Source organism: Daktulosphaira vitifoliae, unplaced genomic scaffold (assembly GCF_025091365.1).
Source record: "Daktulosphaira vitifoliae isolate Bord-2020 unplaced genomic scaffold, ASM2509136v1 Scaffold_1, whole genome shotgun sequence".
Lineage (NCBI taxonomy): Eukaryota > Metazoa > Arthropoda > Insecta > Hemiptera > Phylloxeridae > Daktulosphaira > Daktulosphaira vitifoliae.
In genome coordinates this window covers 38069842-38092571 of record NW_026099572.1, presented here as the reverse complement: position 1 = coordinate 38092571, position 22730 = coordinate 38069842, and the positions used below count along the sequence as shown (strand labels likewise).

Genomic DNA, 22730 nt, shown 5'->3' with positions numbered 1-22730 from the left:
GTTTTCAATAATTTTGAATATGATCTATCGTATAAGATCTGTAGCAATTTTTTGGGTAGTACTGAATGATATCTGCAGTGATTAAAACACTGACAAAAAAGGCTTCATTGCGTATTTGAAAAAATGTTAAAAAATTATCATATTCAATAAAATTCTACTGTTGTACACTAAAAAGGCCTCGTAAAAGTTAAATCATTGAATAAAGCGTGTTTATTTAATCGTATAATCATATAAAAACCTTTGTGTATACATTTGAATTTGATTTAGATGTTTTGTTGTATCGTAATTTAAAAATTAAAGTATTTGTGTATACATTTGAATTTGATTTAGATTTTTTGTTGTATCGTAACTCAAAAATTAATAAAAATTAAATTAAAAATAGAATTAGATTGAGAGTAAGAGTTAAAAGTTAGAGTGAGAGTTATTTTGGGGTGTGAATTGAGGGTTATAAAATAACAATATACATATTCTTATGGATTTAAAAATTTTACCTGATAATATTTCTTCAGTTGTTATAATAACTTCAATGATATTATTAATCAAATGATAAATAAAGTAACACAAATTCAAGTTTTAGTTCACAGATCAAGTATGTATGAACTTTGACAATGATGATCGCAATATCCACGTAACGATATCTAGAGCACGAAATGAACAGGCGAGAATAAGAGTTTGCTTTGCCTTATTATAACACTTGTTACCCCCAAAAATCATCATAGTCTAATTCTTACAGTATAAGGATCATGTCCTTCTAAGAATATACATAAATGTATAAATGTATAAATTACCCGTGTTATGGTAGTGACGAGTATATTACAACAGTTGCTTTTCAAAATATTTTTAAATCGGCTGATTTTACTGAAAATTGTAAGATTTTTCGCTCTAGTAGCCGATAACTTCTAGAAATCAGTTTTAGAATACTTTTTTTTTCTTAAAGTATATTTTATTAGCTTTAATTTAATGTTGGTTTATATAAGTCAGCTTCTTCGAATATAATTAAAAATTTGAAAGAAAAAATTTTATATGATTTTTATGCCCTCCAATCACTTGGTTAATGACCGAATTTTTAATAACGTATGTCGTCGGAAAGTTTAATGTTTAAAGTATAGCTAATAAAAATTTCATAATGATGCGTCCAGTTTACAAAAAGTTAAAAAAAGTATATTTTTGTTATATAATTGTTTCGTACTGTCAATTTTTTTTTTTTAATAATAGAAAATTATTGTGTTTATTGAAACACTTAATTAACAATTAAAGTTCAGTAAATTAACGGCGATTTACTGTCTACTCAATTCAAAACAACTTTGCATACTATTCTACTAGTTTATACTCATAAAGAAATATAATTATTTGGATAACGTTGTCGTCATGTGGTAATAACAATTAACGACAATGTGTTAATTAATCGACATAATGTTTTATGTATGTTTTGAATACGTTTTTCAAATGAGGTATGGTAAAAGAAATGCAGGCACGTCAAACATGATAAAAGAATGATGCACACTTTTGTGGGTGTAACACATTAAGCTTCGTTTAAACAACGCAATATCACATGGTTGAGACCTTAGTAGGGTTAGTTGGGGGAACTTTCAACGTCTGAGTATTGTTCAACATTTTTTATTCGTATGTGAAACAAAAAAAAAGAACGTGTTTAGTTCAGTGTAGTTGCATAACGCGTCTGGTAGCTGTGGTCAGGGAAACAGTTAGGGAAATGATGCGCTCTTCATCAATCCAACAGTTGTGGCGCTTGTCGGTTCTATGCGTGCCGTCCATGCATTGCTCCGTTACCGCGGCGCTTGCCGTTTTGAGTCTGCTGCTCACACAATCGTCTCCGGCAAATTGTTTCAGCCTTTCTTGGTAAGTGAATTAACACAAATGAATCGAGTTTTTCTTATATAAAAAGCTACTTAATTAGTATTACATTGACATTTAAAATTTAAATATAATTTTTATATAAGAACTCTTTTGGTCTTGTACAAATCGTATTTTAAAGCATTCGTTAATGAAATGTTCTGTGAATCAATTTATACAAAACATAAATGATACTTGTTTGCTGGTAGGTAGGGTTAAGTTGTCATATTAATGTCATTTATCATAATAATCATTATAATTATATGTTTACGGAAGAGTATTCAAGCAGGAGATTATACAATAAGTTGTAAATTACTTACATATTTTTTAAAACTTTATGAAAAAATTTACTTAGTTCTATAAACTAATGATTATTTTCACAGTGACTTTGTTTTTTTTTTTTGTTGTTGTTAAAAGGATGGCAGCACCTGCCCATTTACTTAGACCTGTAGGTCCATAAAGCGTACTAAAGCTTTATTCAGTGCGCACAAAAATAAACATGAAATTGATTGTGAATTTATTCAAAATAACTAATTGATTAACATAGTTAGTTTTGAGAGGTTGGGGTAAAAATATTTCACATGGAATGCGTCCTAATATTCATTATTGAGATATTTGTTTTGTAAATCTTATCATAATTATATTATCATAATAATATGCAAATTTAAATTTATCTAGTTCATTAAAATGTTTTTTGGATAAATTAAGAATCCGCCCTAAATGCCGTTTGTAAAATCTGACACGACAAGCAATACAAAATACACTTTTATAGTCTCAACATTACATCCCCTTTAAAAATAAGTATTTGTTTTTACAGTTAGAAAAGTAATTTTTTTGGCACTACTTATTTACTGTCAAATTATTTTTTTTTTAATTTTAAAGAATAATGCCATTGAAACTTGAATATTTTATTGATTTGATCTATTTATATGGTAAAAACTTATAAAGTTTAATTTAAGTGTTTTGAAAACCGATAAAACAAGTTTGAAACCGTTTTCGTGTAATATTAACAATAATAATATTAAAATCTATTACCTTATTTTTGTTTTTTGATGAAATGCATAAAATTTTATTTGTTGATAAATATAAACAACGAAATCTGTGATTATTTCCAAGTTATTTTATCAATTATCTAAATTATGACTTTTAATCAAAGTATTCAAATGTATAGTAATTCCAATTAAACACCGTTAGTTTAACAGTTAAATATATTTTATCATTTACTCGTACATCTTTGAAATAATTTTTTTAAAATTATTAACTGTAATATTTTACATAATATTTGCATAATTAACCAGGTTTTAACTTGGTAATTACCTGAACTGTTATTAAACAATTACCAAATTTTGTTATCTTTATTTATTATTAAAACTTATATTTTGCATTTAATTATAATTTAACTACATTTAGTTTCAGAAAACATTTACATTTGTATATCTGATGACTTTTTATTAATATAGTATGCAAAAAAGGAATTATACTAATTCTTTGATTAAAATTCGTAATGACTAGACTTTATTGCTTGGTCTAATCTATATAAACACATAATGGATTGAATCGATTACTACGAATTCTGCTATAAACCAGAATAAACAAATGATATATGTTTATATTCATGATTTATTTTATTATTAAAACATTCCTAGGGACACATATGAATAAATTAGATAGTAATTATTTTGCAAAATTGTAAAAGAACTGTTCTCTTTTACAATTTTGCAAAATAATTCTTAGTTAACCATTTAACCATATTTTGATTCTTTTAGCTTAAGCAAAAGATTTATTAATAATTTTTTTTAATCTTCAAATTATAAAACAGTTATGTGGAAATATTTTGAGAATAGATTTATAATTAGTTAGATAATTTTGCGTTTCTTCGATTTTATACGGAGCATTCTAATATTTAGTAATAGTAACAATAATATAGTAGTAGTAAACTTATAGTGACATTACATGTTATGAGGAGTATAGCTGTTTCTATAGTTATTGAAATTATAAAGGNAGTGACATTACATGTTATGAGGAGTATAGCTGTTCCTATAGTTATTGAAATTATAAAGGAAACACAATTTTTTTTTTTTAATATGCAAAAGTCAAAAAGTCTCCATGTCCCCAATAAAATAATAAAAATTGTATAAAATTAATTTTTGGGAAAAGATAAAGTAATGTGATAAGGAAGCTCTTCGTCTGGGTAAATTTATGAAATTGATTATGGAACTATAGCTCCCACGAGAAAATATTTAAGCCGCCAGGAATTTATGAGTTTTTAGTAATTTTTGACTCGTTTTTGATAATNAGAATAGATTTATAATTAGTTAGATAATTTTGCGTTTCTTTGATTTTATACGGAGCATTCTAATATTTAGTAATAGTAACAATAATATAGTAGTAGTAAACTTATAGTGACATTACATGTTATGAGGAGTATAGCTGTTCCTATAGTTATTGAAATTATAAAGGAAACACAATTTTTTTTTTTTAATATGCAAAAGTCAAAAAGTCTCCATGTCCCCAATAAAATAATAAAAATTGTATAAAATTTATTTATGGGGAAAGATAAAGTAATGTGATAAGGAAGCTCTTCGTCTGGGTAAATTTATGAAATCGATTATGGAACTAAAGCTCCCACGAAAAAATATTTAAGTCGCCAGGAATGTATTCGTTTTTAGTAATTTTTGATAATTTAATATGTAATAAAATAAATCTTAGTATACATTTTAAAAAGTTCAAAAGTAAATTCTATTTTAAAACTTTTCTAAAAACGCTTAACTTCAATAATATGAAACTTAATTGATGTATTAAAACTTATTAAGTGTTATAAAACTATATCAATTTAATACGCAATATTTAATTTATATAGGTTTAATTATGTATAATTTATTATAATATGAAACTTTAATTTTATACTACTCTCTTATCCAAGGCAAAAGCTTGGCTTTTTGTGCTATGTAATATATATTACATATATTTGTATTTTTTATCATGTTATTTGGCTTAAATAAATTTTATTTCTTATAGATAAGAAAAATTGGAGAATCAAGAATTGTACATTCTGTTTTAATGTATTAATTAGATTATAAGAAATGATTGGGATAGATAAAAAATTGGTTTAAAGATAGCTTGAAAAAAACATCCAAAAATACCAACAAATTGTTATGGTTTATTTTTTTGTTATGATTAAGGCTAATAAATATGATTTTGACAACGAAAATGTTTTTATATGCACACGATGCGCGTCATTGAGTACAGAAATAGGATGTACACACGAAAATATGGGTCACTTTGATGGGCAAAGAACCAGAGTAAAATATAATAATAAATATCCCTTAAGATAATATTTGTATACTACGCCAATACACATTAATCACACATTTAAACATGTGTGTAGAATATGAAAAATATGAAGCTCACGATGTAATGTATGAAGTACAATTTTGAACTCGGCTCTTGGGATAATAGATTTATTTCTTGTTACTTTTTTTAAAAACTGAATTCTCGTTTACTTTCTCTGCACGACTTATAATAATAATAGAATACATGATAGTTAAACGGGTTGGTTTGTTTATTTTTGACTTGCCTCTTACAAAATTAAGGGTCATCGAGAAGCCACAAAATGTCGTCCGCTAAGTTGTCTTGTTGTATTATCTTAAGTATTGTACTTGTTGTATATTGTTACCTATTCATTGCTCGCGAGTCGTGTTATTGTTTACAGAATTTATTTTCACACTGACCTCATGCAAGTTCATGGTTACACATGAATCCTACGCGAGAGTCACAAGTTTTGTAATGCATAATGCGATATAATTACCATAAACACTTGCTCTTACTTTCACTAAAATGTTACATTTTCTCATGATTCTTTTCTAGTGTTACTGTTTTATAATTTTATTGTAATCAACAGTTAAATCAAGCCTACCTATCCCATAAATGATAGGGAAAGCAAAAAAATATCATTTACTAATTAAATGTGCACCAAAAAAACTTGCATCTTAAAATTATTTCAAGTTTCTATTTTATTTTTATTATTATTATTATAATTTAAAAATCAGCAAGAGAATATACTTTTTCTTACAAACAATTTTACGTGCTTATTAACTCTTTTGTTTGTACTATATTGTTCATTAAAAAATTTTGTGGTATATCTGAGGAAGTTATTATTACCACAGAACACGCATTGAGGTAGAAACCAACCGAATTGTATTTATAGAATTTTTACTTAAATAAATTAGTTACGCAAATGGCATTTGAAATGTTAATTTTACAAAATTTTGGTGTCAAAAAGTTAGACTTATTTTAAATTGAAGCGGTTTTCTAGCTCAGACGGGAACGCATAAAGCCTTTTTGTGAGTACTAGGGTTTGATTTTGTTGTGATGAAATCACAAGTGCAGGTCTAGAATTTTTTAATAGGTGAAGGTGGTCAATATTTTTCAGTTTTAATTTTTTTCTTATTATGCGATTATAGTTCAAGAGGAAGCGTATATACTCTGTAATAGCTTTTAAAGTGACTATAGTATTGTAGTAATCATTATTATTACTCATATTAATATTAAATTTTTTCTGTTCAGGTTTTTTAATGATAAATTTTATCGAGCATTAGATCCACCAAATTACGGTGAAGATTTTATGTACCCTGACGAAACAGTACAGGATAGTAATGTGTACGATGACTTCAGAGTATATTGGAATGTTCCAACATTTCAGTGTCATAAGTATGGATATAACTTCACTGAAGTCGGTGAATGGGGAATAAAGCAAAATATTGCAGATAATTTTCGAGGTGACCAGATCAGTCTTCTTTATGATCCAGGTCTTTTTCCAGCTCTTTTACAGAGTGGTGGAAGTGCTCGTAGTGATTTTGTCGTAAGAAATGGCGGAGTACCACATGAAGGCAATCTTACAAAACATTTACAAACATTTAGTGAAGACATAGCTTATAGGCTTGTACCTGATACTCAATTTTCTGGTTAGATACACGTTTTTATTTTAAATTTGTGTTAATTATATTGAATTAAAATTTATCATATTATTTCCTAACATTTTTTTTTTTAATTTTATGATCTATTTTTATTCGATTTTCTTTTTTGGGAAGTCATCATGAATTATAATGATATCACTTTTTATATTTAGGATTAGCCGTGATTGACTTTGAGCATTGGCGACCCATGTTCGATGAAAATTTTGGAACATTATCTTCATATAGGGAATATTCTATGGATATTGAAAGACAACAACATCCATTACGGCCTAATGAAATACGGCAAAAAGAAGTAAAAAAAATTTACTTAATAGTATTTCTTATTTTATTTGAATCATTTATAAATATAAAACATGTATTTAAATGTTATGTTATTTACATAAAATTACTTGAAATTTATTTGATATTTTAAACAAATTTTCAAAGGCAATGCGAAAATTTGAAAAAGCGGCTTCACAGTTCTTATCAAGAACTTTACAAGTAGCCAAATTATTGAGACCTAAAGCATTTTGGGGGTACTATGGTTATCCATTTTGTTTCAACTACACTCCGAAGAATAATCAAGCGAAATGTTCACAGAATGTCATTAAAAATAATGAAAAGTAATGTAATTTTATTTTAGAACTACTAAATACGTAAACTTTTAAAAACTTAATCAATAAATATTTAGTTTATTGAAAACTATATACATTTAATAAAATTATTTTCTTTTATTTCTTTATCCAGATAAAAGTAATAATTTTTAGAAAAAAAAATTAATTCATCCTAAACATAGAAAAATAAATTATACGTCAACATTTTCAACTTACAATAAATTACTATGGGAAATATTTATTATTTAGTTTCTAAAATATCTGTAAACGGTTCAAGTATGTAACTTAATATTTTGTAAGCCTTTTAATAGAGAGCTAATACTTAGTTATTAGTAATGTCTGAAATAGTTAGTATTTTCATTTCTTTAGATTCTATGTAATAATAAAACATCGTTGAAATTAATCAGTAAGAGTGTGGTAAATGGTTTAAAATTATACACAATATAATCATAGATCACGACTGTGTCATTTTTTCTCATTTCTAGTGAGAGTAAACTTTTCATGCATAAACTATAATTTTACACGAGACAATAATGAATGAATTTTCTTATAAATATGAGCATAGTTAATTAATTGCTAATACAAACGTATATCGATGATCATATGATAATTGAATACTATTTATTTCAATCAGATATTTATTAAATCTTTAAATTATCATGCTGGATTATCATTATAGACGTTATGCTTTCGAATTTTAATTACTATGTGTTTTTTATATTGATTATCAAAATAATTATAAATTAGTTGTGCCCATTGTTCAACTTAAATTATTGACTATATTTTTTAAGCATATTAAAAATATTTATAGGATTGATACAGTAGAATCATTTTGATTTTGTATATGGGAATATACTCAAGAAAAATTTTATTATTCACCTAATTAAATAAATTATATTTTTCTACATAATTTTTCTCAAACAGTAATGATTTGGTGCTAACAATCTTTGAGATTTATATTCCTCTATTAGTAAAGATCTAATGGAAGAGTAAAAAATAGAAAAGGCATATAATTAAATAAATTTACTATACTCTTATTCTTATCAATAATATTCAATCACGGTTTATATGAAAAAAAAATATGTAAATTTACATATATAAATATATTTAAAATGTAGAGCTTAAGTATTTTTATGAAGTTGTAGTAATAATTATTTTTTAAATATCTTTTTAATTTTATTTAACATTTTATAGAGCAAAGTGGTTATATGAAGAAAGCAGTGCTATATATCCTTCGTTGTATTATAAATTTGAAGATATGAATGTGGAAACTAGAGCTAGATTTATGAAAGGTAGAATGGCAGAAGCTCTACGTGTTGCTAAAATGGCTCAGACAAAAATACCTGTATATCCATATACGTGGCTTAAATATTATGACACAAAACAATTTGTTGACAAAGTATGTATACTAAATATTTTTCAAGAATCGAGAAGTTTTATTATGTAATATTTATAACGATTAAAGACAATTTTTACTACGTTTGGGTTCTATGTATTATTTTGTTTAATGTAATTATTACAATAATAATTGTTTAAACTATTCAAACAGATTTATTAATTTTTTAAAATAATAAATTAGCTTGCTAATAACTTTATGGTTTTAAAAATGTATTCTTATTTTTTTAGATTGATTTAATGAACTCTCTTATGATTCCTAAAAAAAATGGAGCTTCAGGAGTTATTATATGGGGTGCCTCAAATGATGTTAACAGCGAAAAAAAATGTAAGGCAATGATGAATTACTTAACCAATACATTAGGACCAACAATAAAGGAATTTTACAAAAATAATAAAAAACAATTGAAAAGAAGAAAAGCTAAAATGGATAATATATTTAACTATTTTATTGGATAATATAGTAATTATAGAGCTAGTAATTTTGTTACCTGAATTTGTACATACAACTTAGTTAATTAGTTATTAAATTATTTGTAAATAAATTTAAATATTTATTGAAAATAAAATTGAAAAAAAATTTTTAATTTATTTGTTAAAGTTTTCCTAAAACACGGTAATTATTCACATGTTCAATATTTTGACTAATGATCACATTTAGCCATTTTTGTATTTTTAATATTAACTTTTCTACATTTTGTAATCAATAACATCTATATAGTGAAAAATAATGATCACGTTTTTCTTTAGTTTCCCTGTGACAAATTGACTACATAAAAAATCCAAATCTTATGAGTATACTTAATTGTGATATTAAAATATATAGTTAAAAAAAAATTTAAGAATATAATTAAATTTATTTGTGTAACACTAAATATATATTAAATATTAAAATGCATTATCGATAAAATATTTTCATCTTATTTAATTACGACTCAGTAGTATATTTTTTATTATAGATTATTAATATGTTTAATAATTATTTACATTATATAGCTATATACAGTTTTCAACAACTTTATTTTAGACAATATTCTAATCATTGAATATTAATAAACATTATTAATTATAATATAGTACAACAAAAATAATGTATAATATATAAATTATAATATGAATAGTAAATGTTCGACCTAATTTAAATTTAGACTGAATACTTAAGGTTATAGTTAACAAATACACATCTTAACTATAATATATAAAAATATAATAAAATATTTCAAAAAATTTGTTATACGCTTTCTTTATACAATTTAAAGTTTATTACAGGTTTTTAAAAAAAACTGCTTGAACACTTAATAAAATATTATTTATCCCAAAATAATGTTTATAAGTCTTTATTACTTAATTTGATATTAATGGTCTTGAATAACATCGCAACTAAACTATTTATAGTACATGTTTATATCACTATTCAATAGTAAAGTCTTTCATTCAATTTACTGGATATTACAAAAACAAATTATATAGGGTAGCAAGTCTGTTTTGATATGTTTAATAAATTTTGATTCATCGAATATGTCATGATATTTTTCCTTTTTAATAATTTTTACACTTTTGTACTACTTTTAAAACATAATTTTTTATTATTTATTTCTAATAAGAAAAAAATTAAAAAAAATTGTTTAATAAAATAATATTATTATAATTTTTATGTTTTTTCTTATTGAAGATAAACAATAAAAATTATGTTTTAAACGTAGTCCAAAACTATTTCAAAAATGTTTAACAGACAAAATATTCGCTGGATCAAAAGCTATTTAAAATATCAGATCAGGCTTGGCCACCCTGTATGTATGTGTTACCTATTAATGATATATTGTAATAACTATATAACGTCATAAAAATATGTTAATTCATTTTTATTTTTAATCTAATGACTTTCAAATGAACGTACGTACATAATAGTGTTTATTATGTACGTACGAAATATCTTGTTAGTTGTGTTAACTAACAAGATATTTCTTTCAGTAAAACATACAATAATTATTTACATCACACGCAACATAATCATTAGAACGTTAAATTATTCGATTTCAATAAATAATTTATCTTAGATATAAAATGATTTTAAATAATAAAACTAATTATAACAAAGATAACATAAAATCTACTAATCTATCATCAGTTAAACTTAATAATACTATAAAGAATTACAGGACGAAAGAAGACTGCAGTAACTACAGTTAGTATATGCTGACGAAAAATAAATTTCGGCAGTTATAAGTACACCAGCATCACATATGTTATGATTTTATTTAGTTTAGGCCACAAATATTTGTATCCAACATAAGTAAATCATAAGATAGAGTTCTTCCTCTAGGTTTTGTAACAGTTACTTGTATAACATATTTAGAAGATGATTGCAGCTGTAATATTTTCTTAACGTTCACTTTCCTAACAAAAAATTTAGTAAAATATTTAATAATTCCTAAACCAATCAAACAACATCAAAATTTTTCATAGTGGCAAATCAAAAATTGTTCACGTCAAAGTGGCTTGACAAAAAGGGTTGGTTTAAAAACTTGACAACTGAACAATTTTATTAAATCTTTAAATTTAAATTGATTACTAAACATTAATTTTCAACATTTTCAAATCAGATCAATTCTTTAGAAACGAAATTTGAAACGAGTTTAAATATTAATTGACAATTTATACATCGCTGAATATAAAAATTATTTTAACAGACTTAAATATATAAATATATAAAAATGTTTATTAGGCTCAAGAATAGATATTTAATGCTAGAAAAACCTAAGCTAAAGAATAAATAAGTCTGTTAAAATATTAAGTTTAATTTTTACTTTCAATTTAAGAAAAGTGGAAAATTTAATTTTCAGTCGTGTAATGTTTTTTAGATGTACCACAAATTTTATTTCTATAACATTTTCTATTGAAATAATTTTAAAATTAAACTTACAAGTTATCTCCCGTGTAACATTTTTTTTTACTTAAGACAATGTCATTTCTTCTATTTCTGCCATATAGTATGGAACATTGATCAGGCTTAGGCCAAAAGTCAATATTGTTACTGTATCTATATTTCCATTTATAAACACAATATATCTCGTCAGACTTTGCTGGAAGCCAACCAATTGTCACCGATTTACAATCATTAGATACTTCATATTGTTTGAGGCTTAAGTCACTAGGTATTTCTGGCATAGGAAATAACTCAGGATGCACAGTGGCCAAAACCTATTAAAAATTTCAAGAAATTATTAAGTATTATGAAAAGTAAACAGGCAAAACAAAATAAGTAGTTATTTTGCATTACTGTATGTATAGACAATTAAAATATGAAAAACATTTGGTTTAACTAGTATTTAAATTTATTAAATCATTTTATAAATATTACATACTTCAACTGTTTTTACGAGTTGAGTTTCATCTACAGAAACAGTTTTTACTTTTAAAACGTATCTTTCTCCTTGTTGTGTACCATTTAATATTATTTTTTCATAGCCAAAAACTCTCTTTTTTAGCAAAACAATTTTTTTGTGTCTAATTTCTACATCAACGACACCATTACATGACATTACATACCAATACAATGTATTTGTATTATTACTGTATGATGGTGACTTTTTAGCTACCTAAAATCAATTTTAATATATTAATAATTTATTCGAAAAAATTATCCGACTTATCCCTCAAAACAATTCCCACCAACCTTGTACCTGAAGGACACTTTTCCACTTAATGCCCTCAGATTGACTACTTTTGGTTTTGCGTCCTTTAATCCCAATGGTTTAGGTTTTAAAAACGTATAGACTGCAGTTGCATATTGCATAGCAGTTATACGTGAACCATTCACTGCAAAGACCGTAAAGAAATATGTTTTATTATACACAAGGTCAGTTAATGTATAATTCGTTTTATTCCTCAAATACTGTATCTAAAAATAATATTTTTTTTTCATTATATTAAAAATTCATAAATATTATTATAAAATTTTATTCTTTTTTAAGACAAAAAACAAATGTTTTATATACCTCTAACCGATCGTTCTTTGAAATGTCATCATCATCATCACTCGAAGAGATCAACTTTTGTTTTTCTTCTAATCTACCCTCTGCTTCACAAAGTGTTGAGTAAATTTTTGAGGTACTGATTATTAAGTAATACTCAATCAAATGATAATCGATTTGACTGAAATTATTTTTAAAAATGCAATATTATGATACAACACAGATGTTTTCAATTAAAATGTATTACCTTACTTTCCACCTCAAAAATACTTTTTGACCTCCTCTTCTTATTTTTATTTCACTCGGGTAAAAACCTAATGGTTTAAAAGGCGACTTCTGTCCATAGGTGACATCAATCCTTACTTGAAGTTCATCATCAACTGCTTGGACAGTTATAACATAAAGGCCAGGTTTAGCTATAGGACGATGGTAATTTGATGGTATCGAAACAGCTGTATACTCTTTAAGTTTTGTTCCTAATTCGCTGAATTTTTGACCCACTTGAAAAAAATTATGTTTTTATTATAATTTAATTTCTTTTATTCTCTAATTAAATAAGTATAAAATTTTTACTTACAAATTTGTATTTGTTGGTTTTTTTCATTGGGAATGAATTTTACAAACCAGTTCAGTTTTGAACTACATGGTGTAACAGTTAATGTTAAACTTTGTTCTGTTTCTTGGGGTATTAAAACATATATGCTGCAAAAATAATAATATTTTTAAATATTCTTTTATCATCATATAATAATAATTGATCACTTGTGGCTAGTGTTATTTAAAATTGAAACATTTTTATTGTTATTTCCTTATTACCATAATAATATTTTAAATACCATTTTTTTATTTATAGATACAAGACGTTGCAAGTTATTTCTAACAATTTTACGAAATTTATTAAACATGTTAAAATTTTATAAGGATTAGTTCCGAAAAAGATTAATAGTAATTAGTTATTTCTGTTTTATAATTTAGCGCTAGACATTGAGATTTTCCGAAGAGAAGCAAAAATATTGCGAGGAAGGTCGAATACATAACCATATTATCTATGAGTTTTTCCAAGAATAAACTAAGAATACAATACCATCGTTTCCGGTAAAGGTGTAAACACTAGACATTTAAACAGATCAAATTTTTTCTGATCAGCATTTCTATTAGACTAGACGGTGTCATTAATTACAGACATTTATGGTACAGACTTGGGTTATAACTAATTTTTGATGAGGGTATAAAAAATTAATTCAATCAAATGCATTCCTGCAAAATATATGCGTTGTTATAGAACCATTCAGTTTATTAATTGGCTGTTTATAAGTATAACATATATATTTGCAGATTCAATCATATTATTTATTTTCCCAGACAAAATGTTGCTGATGTCATTCATAGAAAAACACGGATTCTTCTTAATTTCGGGATGCAGATTTTTAAACTAGACTAATTATAAAATCTAGACAAACATTTATTTCCACGTCTATTAATGATAATGATATAAAATTATGATCAGTGTGCGTATTTTTCTAGTGTCTGTAGACTGTTTTACGGTATATTGTCATAGTTAAATAAATTCTAACTAATCGTTACATTTTAATAAGTTAAATTTATTGTAATATAATTGTATTCGTCTGTATGTAGGTGTATACACTTACGGAAAAATTAATTTAACATATAAAAGTAGGTTCTTATTTTGAGTAAAGATACAAAAGATGTTTTTTTAGTTACAAGTACAAAATTACTACAAATAATATTAAAACGTAAAAAATGAATGAATACACACCGATAATATTGTTTTATTCTGTTTAATTGAATATTAACGAAAAAGAACAATTTCTTAATCCAAATTTTCCCTCTCAAGTATTATTCAAGATTGAAAAAGTGTATTTTAAATGTGCAGTGCATAAAGCGTCAAATAAAAAAACAATTATTTATTCAGCGTAAACTTCCTCGAGTCAGTGCGAGTTTGTTCATTCGAAAATACTTTTTGGTGAACTATAGATTAGTAATTCATAATCTTAAAATTGATGCAATGAATTTCATTGTTAACTACTAAACTTAATAAATAACAAGTTTGATTTTCATTAATAATGTATAAATGCATATTATATCTATTCGAAAGTGTATAATATAAATAAAATTTTAGATTTGATAAGGAATCTTAATGTCTAGACTGAATTTTTTTTTTGGGCCAAGGATAATTTTTGTAGTGCACTTACCCCAAGTATTTAATAATTTCTGATAAAAATTTAGACATTATTTCAATGACTAGGAAATAAGAATTGTTACAAAAAAAAAAAACCATTTGCATAATAAAGGTCAACAGCATCGGCGAAGAATTAACAGGAATTATCTGCTGCAACAGACAAGTAGTTGCTACTGTCAATGCGCTAACAAACAACAGCGCCGGATTGTTATTATTATTTTTACACGTCATTTTTTTTGCCATTTAGTCGCATGTGCACTACCAGATTCTTCATCATCATTGTTATCAATAATGCATTCTATTTGGGAGCTGCAGCGTTGCCATAGGGTGACGACCTGTGAAATTTTGGATAAATAACGACGGCAGTATGTTGAAGAAACAACCGGTATTTGTTGTACGAATGTAAAAAACGCGGAGGCGTGCATCAAGAAACGGATACCAAAAATTATTTACATTTAAGTCGTTGTACTGTAATATGAAATCAAACATGAAGATGTATGAAAAAATTCTTCAATTAACGTTCTGATTTATATTAATTTGTCTGACGTGTTTTAATTTTGTCTTTCTAGTGTACGAATGATTTATTTATAAAAAAAATAATCACTCATTAAAATACGACTTACAATAACACAACATAAGCACAAATACATAGTAAGACCTTTCTTATTTCTCATCCTTGAGGTAATTTATTGATAATAATTTTGTCATCTCTGACGCGACAAGATTTACGATTTCATTCTAAGGATTACACAAAGGATTTAAACTTTGTTAGGTCTATTGCTGTCCTATGCAAAAATAGATATTATAAACTGAAATGCATATTCCTATATGCACTACACGTTTTCGAACATGTACGATTTTCAAACGGTTGAAATCATCTACTAGTATCATTACACAAGTTATTTTTCATATTAATTAAAACATAATTTATAAATTATAAACGATCACAACATGGACGAGTTTTACATGCGGTCCAGTCATCGTGGTCAGTGGCCATTACATGATTTTGACTACCCAAAGTAATGTTCGAGATTTACCATTGGCGAAACCACTTAGTTATTATAGCCATATCCCCGAAAATAGCCTTACCCTCGTCCGAAAACAACAAATGAAATTACTTAAAAAAATTGTATCTCTCCTATACATGTCATAACACATAATCTCCATGTTTAAAATTTGCATACTTGACCTCAAATGTTTATGGTTGCACTTAAGTGTGCTACGTAAAACTGTACGCTTAAATATCTCCTGGTAGAAATATTTTTTTAGACTAGTCACCCATCGAGTTATCTGAGAGTACTTTGTTTTTGTAGAATCAGAGAAACATATTAGGCAAGAATTAATTGAATACTGCAGTGACAATTACTTATTATCGTCTAATTTAATATTATAAACAGACCCCAACTATTTAAGTAAGTTCGTAAAACAATTAAAAATAAAAAAATAATTTTATGGAATTTGAGTACTTAAGAATTGAAGTACTTAGCCATGTATTATGCGTGTAAAAGCGGTTTCTTTATTTTATGTTTGACCTTAAGCTCAAAACAATATAATAAGAAAAAATTAATGTGTGTAACAACAAGTACAAGTCTTTGTACACACAACTAATAAGAACGTCTCATATTTTAAAATTCAATATTTTAGAGGACAATAAATTAAGAACTACCTATCTATATTGTTACAACTCATTTTCCGAGAATTTTACGCATTTCTTTTGTATTTTTAGTACATGTGTTTTTTATAATTAAATTTCATACGGTATATTTTAAGTCGATCACCTCCGTGCGTTTAAAAAAGTGTTTTACGGTTAAGTTGCTACGTATCAACATTTGAAACAATACAGTATAATTTAATGATGAATATTTTAACGTATTTATGTAGGTAAGGGTATTTTTTCATAAAGGAATATTACCGCCCGTGTCGTAATAAAAACGAACAATGAAGGGGTAAAAAGTACTGTTGACATGTACATCTGAGCCTCATATTGCAAACGTAACTAATGCGATTCGTAGAATAATTTCTAAAACATGCAATTTCACAACCTTGCAGCTAAAATAATCGTGTACTTTTTTGCACTCAATTTTTGTTGTTTATGATACGTTAATGTTATCGGTTAGCTTACACTCGTAGTTTTTAGCAAATGTATTCTTAGTTATTATTTTATTCTCTATTTATTTCATTACCTCAATACCAATCCACAATTTTTGTTAATCGTCCATAATAATATCTTTCTTCAATGAAAAGACAATATGCAACGAATAATTATGTCCAGAGTTTAAAGTAAGCTTAAAAGTAAACGAAGAGGTAAAAAAAAAAAAAATAACTTTTTACTCAAAAAAAATTAAAAGGGACTCGCAAACCCATAGCCGGTAGTGGATTTTTCTGTAAGAATATTCTGAGCGTATTTAAAAACTGATATCAAATAATTTTTATTTTATAATAAAATAAGCTATGTTTCAATTAAACGACTACTTCAATTGTTTAGTGGTATATTACTAATTTATTTGTTAAAATTTCTTTTAATTTTAAGCGAGGCTTCCATAACAAACGTATGTTTAAAAAAAAATTAATATTCTTTGAGTGTATTCTTTTTTATTAAACTTTACATTACTATAGAATGGGTCTAATTTAACCACTAAGTATAATAATGTTCAAACTTAATTTAAATTAAAACCTCCAAAATTAACCTTTAGTTACTCGATCAAATTAAATTGAAAATATATAGCCTACTTCGAATATAGGTAACCAATTAATAAATTGTATGTTTCAAGTTAACAAACGCTTTAGAGTTAAATTTGAGACCGATAGCAACCAAATAAAGATGATTCTTTCCTATCAAAAATGTTTAATATTTCAAATAATTTTCTAGTTATATAAAATATTCTCAATAAAATAATTTACTTCTAGATTTTTAAATAATATATTCTCCGATAGTAATTTTACAGGAGATCATTCTTTCGTTGCATCACAAGTTGCAATACAACGACTTTCTTCTTAGACTATGATACTAAGCTCAAAAATAAAATGAAGAATTTAATGTCAAACGTTTCGAACAATGTAATCTTTATGTTACCATTAAAATAGCTTTAATATTAATAGTATTAATATTAAGAAATGTACTCACTCTTTTTTTAATTTGGTTATTAATCCAGTAAATGTTGATTCACCTTGCAACAAAACCAAATTTTTCGGTAGTGACGTCGGTATTGGTATACGAGGTGACATATCTGCCAGTTGAATTTCAAAAGCTGTCGTATCTTTAACCACTAATAGCAGTTCAGCCATCAAAACTGCCAACCATAACCGCGTTACCATCGTCTGAAACGCATGACAAATAAAACACCATTAAACACACAGTATTGTATGTACAAAAGTATTTAACAAAACGCTCGATTGTTATTATTTTATTTTTACCGCAACAACTCAACACTTAGCCGCGTCTTTTACCGGCCAGTGGGTAACAGTGCGGGAGTGTGTAAAAAGACGTTTTTTGCGCACGAAGAACAATGCGGCTCTCCGAGGGTATAGTGTACTTTCCCATGTGCGGGCGAAGATTGAAACGAGCTGCGGGGTGGACGGGAGATCTAGATATTGCGGGTTCGAATTTCAACTGGTCGCTAATTTTACATCGAGAGAACACGTAAAAAGAAAAAACAGACAAAGACGACACGAACAAGTTTATTTACATAAAATAAAAAAAATCCGCATTGGAAAAAACACAACCTGGAAGTTATAAAGGGAAGCCAATGTTACGAAAAAATGAGTACTCTAGTCAATAATACAATATATACATACGACAATCATTTTTGTAAGTCTACACCAGAAGATTTTGTTCTCATNCATTTTTGTAAGTCTATACCAGAAGATTTTGTTCTCATTTTTTTTTTTTGGCATTTTTTTCATGAAATTTTTTGCAATACCAACAATATCACACGATAATCACACAACATGAAACAATATTCTCATAGACAAATATTGTCGAATTTGCATCATTACAATTACAATTTTTATTTGCACACAGTATTTAATAGTTGTCGTCTTTGGAAAATAGTATTTATCTGGACAGTACCTCAATGAATTTGAGCTTCTCCAAAGCGCCTGTAACATTTCTTTTTATTTTTTGTAATTTTTAGGTAATTCGACGGGCTGAGTTATCGAGGGGTTAAAATATATACATTAAGTGCTCACTAGAATCTCGTATAGTCGGATAGTCGGGAAAAATGAATTGTAGTGATTTTTTACTCGGATATTTTTGAATAAGTGGTTTATTTATGTTCAAAAACATATTGTTGCAGGCTATAATTATTACAATGAAATAATTTATAACAGTAAAAATATTCAAAACGATTTATATTGGATCGCGTTGGAAAGTGTACATTGTAATTACTTTTGGGTGCTATTAATAGTACAATAAAAATGTGTAATTTTGTTCATAACACGTCATGTCAATTTATAAATAATATGAGCGTAAACATTCTTGGGGTTGATTAAGCTTACCGCTTTGAGCGCACGGTGAATTGTCTAGAAGAAATAAAAATATCAACTAATGGTTGTATTGAAAATTGTTGTGCCGTAGGGTTTAAAATAACCCCTACGTAACGTCATGAAGAGGGTTATCTTTTTGTTATACCTATCTGAAACCTATTTATCTTGTATTAAAAAACGCATTGTTGCATTTTTCACGTGGAACGTCACAAAAACTATGTATAAACGGAAGGTTTTCGAGGTTAAAATTATTTTCGATTCAGGCTGACTTAGGGATGTATTGTTAAGCCCCTATATGTTGGAAAGCGGCCAATAACTGTTCGGTGCGCATTTGTAGACTGCTGTTAATACTAAGCCAATCACTCATTTAGCCGAATCACTTCGGTATAAATCTATTTTTGTTCTGTGATGTTGTGAAATATACATACGCGTCTCTTACAGTATCACAAGAATGGCAAAAAGACACAATGGCACCACCAATAGGACACACTAGATGAATTAGACGGCGGCGGCGGCCGAAGGAAGCAAACGCACACGAACGTATTTTTAAGTCTAAATCTGTCGTTAAATCGCCATGAGGAATTTGTCGTCGAATGCGTTGGAACTATGCCCGATTACATAAGACATCGGTGACTGGTAGACTACACGCTAATAGGGTGCACTACGACTACGTTGATTGCGATCGACTTGAAAAAATCGATTCGTAATAAATTAGTGACACTGATAATTAGTGAAGAGCTAATTGGAAAAAACCTCATTTGAACGCAACGCAACGATCGGCGGCAGTCGTATGCGTTTAAAGGAACAGAATTCAAAAACGACCTGCGGTCAGTCAAAGTAATTATTAATAATCTAATCGTACAACTCACGGGATTCTGCATAATCGTGTTCCGCTGCAGGAGATCATGTATAGTGACGGTGCATCAGAATGTATCGCAAGACTTTCGACGGACCACTCGCGTGTTTTTAATTAAACTCAATTGAAATCATTCGTAAAAAACAAACGCGGCGAACACAACGTGTATCCGATTCGAGGCGCTGTATGCTCACTACGCCGGCGATCGGACAGCAGCTATACCGAAGGTGGTGTGGCACGACCTGGCCCTTTTAAATCCAAACTGGAGTCTGGACTGTCGCACGCACGTCTCCTCTACTCCCGTTAAGAGACAATCAACGCACACACGCTCATAAACCAATGCCCACCCCCCAAACTACCTATCACGCATGCGCCATTCGCGTTGCTTACTATTTTTCATTTACCTTTATTTCCCTTTTTCTTATTTCTTCCGATTCTCTTTCACTTGTCTTACACGATTATTTTTCACTGTTATTATTACTCGGATGCCGCGTCTTCGACGAATTAAAAAAATACACGAAATAAATAAAAAAACTGATGCGTTTCATTTGCTCGAGTCGAAATACATTGTTAATCCTGCTGAATCCCAAACGGGACCGTGCGACCGCACAAACGATTGTTTTATTTGTTTCTTATGGGAAACTTTCGAGGAATCCAGCGGTAGGAGGGTACACTGGATAAAATGTCATTAGCACGTTACCACCGATGTTTTGTTGCTCTTTGTACGATTCATATCAATTATGTGTACACACACACACACACTAATTTCGCTGTTTCTGTCTAGTTTCTTCTATATATTATACGCGTACGGTTTTTTCTGCAATGCGCACGATATTGGTGCAGAATCCACAATGAGTAACGTGTGTGGCGCCTGAGTTGCATGGGAATTTTATCTATCTCTCTCGGTTTCTCTAACATATTATTTACTCCACCACCCACATCCACGTAAACACCCCCTCCCGTCCGCCGACGGTATAATATATCTAATTAACAGCTTGCTGAAACTTTACCTAATAAACGCATGCAGTCTATATTGTAGTGCAGATGATGATTATAATGGCGAGACACCGAATAAACACCGGGCGAAAGAACTCGCATGTGCAAAAAATTATGATGATTAGGTTAACGCAACGACATCGTGTGTCTGCGAATATAAATACGTGTAATACAATACTTCCACACAGCATAGTGTGTACGCGTTTATTATTGATACCTTCAGAAATCTTAATTGTCCGAATCGTGCAGCCGGAAGCTATTTCGCACGATTTTGTGTTTTTATTCTCTCATTCCAATCGTAATTAGCCATTGGTTTTTTTTTATCATTTTCCAACGCTCACGTCAATTTATAGACATCACGCATCTTTAGAAGATTTATTACAAAGACATTCCATTCGATTAATTCTATTTTTACGCTTTTAAATTTAATGTATTCATTTCGTGTTTGTTTACAGTTTAGCGAAAAAAAAATAATGTTACATAAGTATAACATTAAATGATATTTATATTAGACAAAAAAAAAACATTATTTTTAAAAGATATTTTTTATGTTTAGCAAGTGTAAAGGGGAAAGATCAAATACGAAATTCAGGTCCGCGATAAAGACAGTAGAGCGATGTATGCTGCCTGTTTTTCAAAATATATCGAGAAACAATGAAAAAACGTTACTCCTTGCCCTTTTCCTAGCACTGTGTCTATTAATTATTATAATTATTTTTTTTTTATTCAAATAGTACTGAATACTGACTGAATGACTCAATTGAATCATATAAATTAATTTTATATTTATGAGAATTAAGTATTTTTTTATTATTGTATATTTCGTTGATATTATTAATGTTAATGAAAAAAATCCTCTTTAAGACAGTTGTTTGAATCATAAAATACACTACATTAATTGATACAGTTTTAAATAGTGTACATAACTTATAGGTTATGTGACTACTTAGTCAATCAATATCATTTTTAAAATAAGTGTTTTAACTGAAAATGTTGAGTTTTACATGTTTTACAANTATAGGTTATGTGACTACTTAGTCAATCAATATCATTTTTAAAATAAGTGTTTTAACTGAAAATGTTGAGTTTTACATGTTTTCTTATGATGAAAATGACGACCTCTGCAATGAAATAGTCTATTATGTAATATCAATATAATTGAATTTACGATACTAAATAATATTGTTTATCAATGACAGGAAATGATAAATATTTTCTTATAGAAAAATGTTAACATTTTTTTTAATCTTAAATTTGAACTTAATTCTACTAACAATACGATACCAAAAATTCCAAATGGTTGTGTAACACGTTTTATTTTTATTTCATATTCTGAGATTTACCGGAAACTTTAAAATTGTGATTTATTCGAAATGTAATATTTTAAGTTGCTTGTCTGTTGTA

The 22730-nt window shown here is 27.5% G+C and overlaps 2 protein-coding genes across 2 annotated transcripts; one reads left to right on the top strand and one right to left on the bottom strand.

The window, feature by feature from the left end:
• Positions 1-1551: 1551 nt before the first annotated feature.
• LOC126910313 (hyaluronidase-like) lies at positions 1552-9394 on the top strand. The gene is made up of 6 exons (XM_050692786.1): positions 1552-1857; positions 6418-6815; positions 6980-7119; positions 7254-7429; positions 8615-8819; positions 9047-9394. The coding sequence occupies exons 1-6, from the start codon at positions 1712-1714 to the stop codon at positions 9272-9274; spliced, it is 1293 nt and encodes a 430-aa protein (XP_050548743.1). The 5' UTR covers positions 1552-1711; the 3' UTR covers positions 9275-9394.
• Positions 9395-10567: 1173 nt separating this feature from the next.
• Positions 10568-20624, bottom strand: LOC126910312 (protein NDNF-like). The gene is made up of 9 exons (XM_050692785.1): positions 20344-20624; positions 18114-18307; positions 13367-13491; positions 13037-13289; positions 12814-12970; positions 12492-12716; positions 12181-12414; positions 11739-12016; positions 10568-11212 (listed from the first exon to the last, which is right to left on the bottom strand). The coding sequence occupies exons 1-9, from the start codon at positions 20353-20355 to the stop codon at positions 11074-11076; spliced, it is 1617 nt and encodes a 538-aa protein (XP_050548742.1). The 5' UTR covers positions 20356-20624; the 3' UTR covers positions 10568-11073.
• Positions 20625-22730: the final 2106 nt, after the last annotated feature.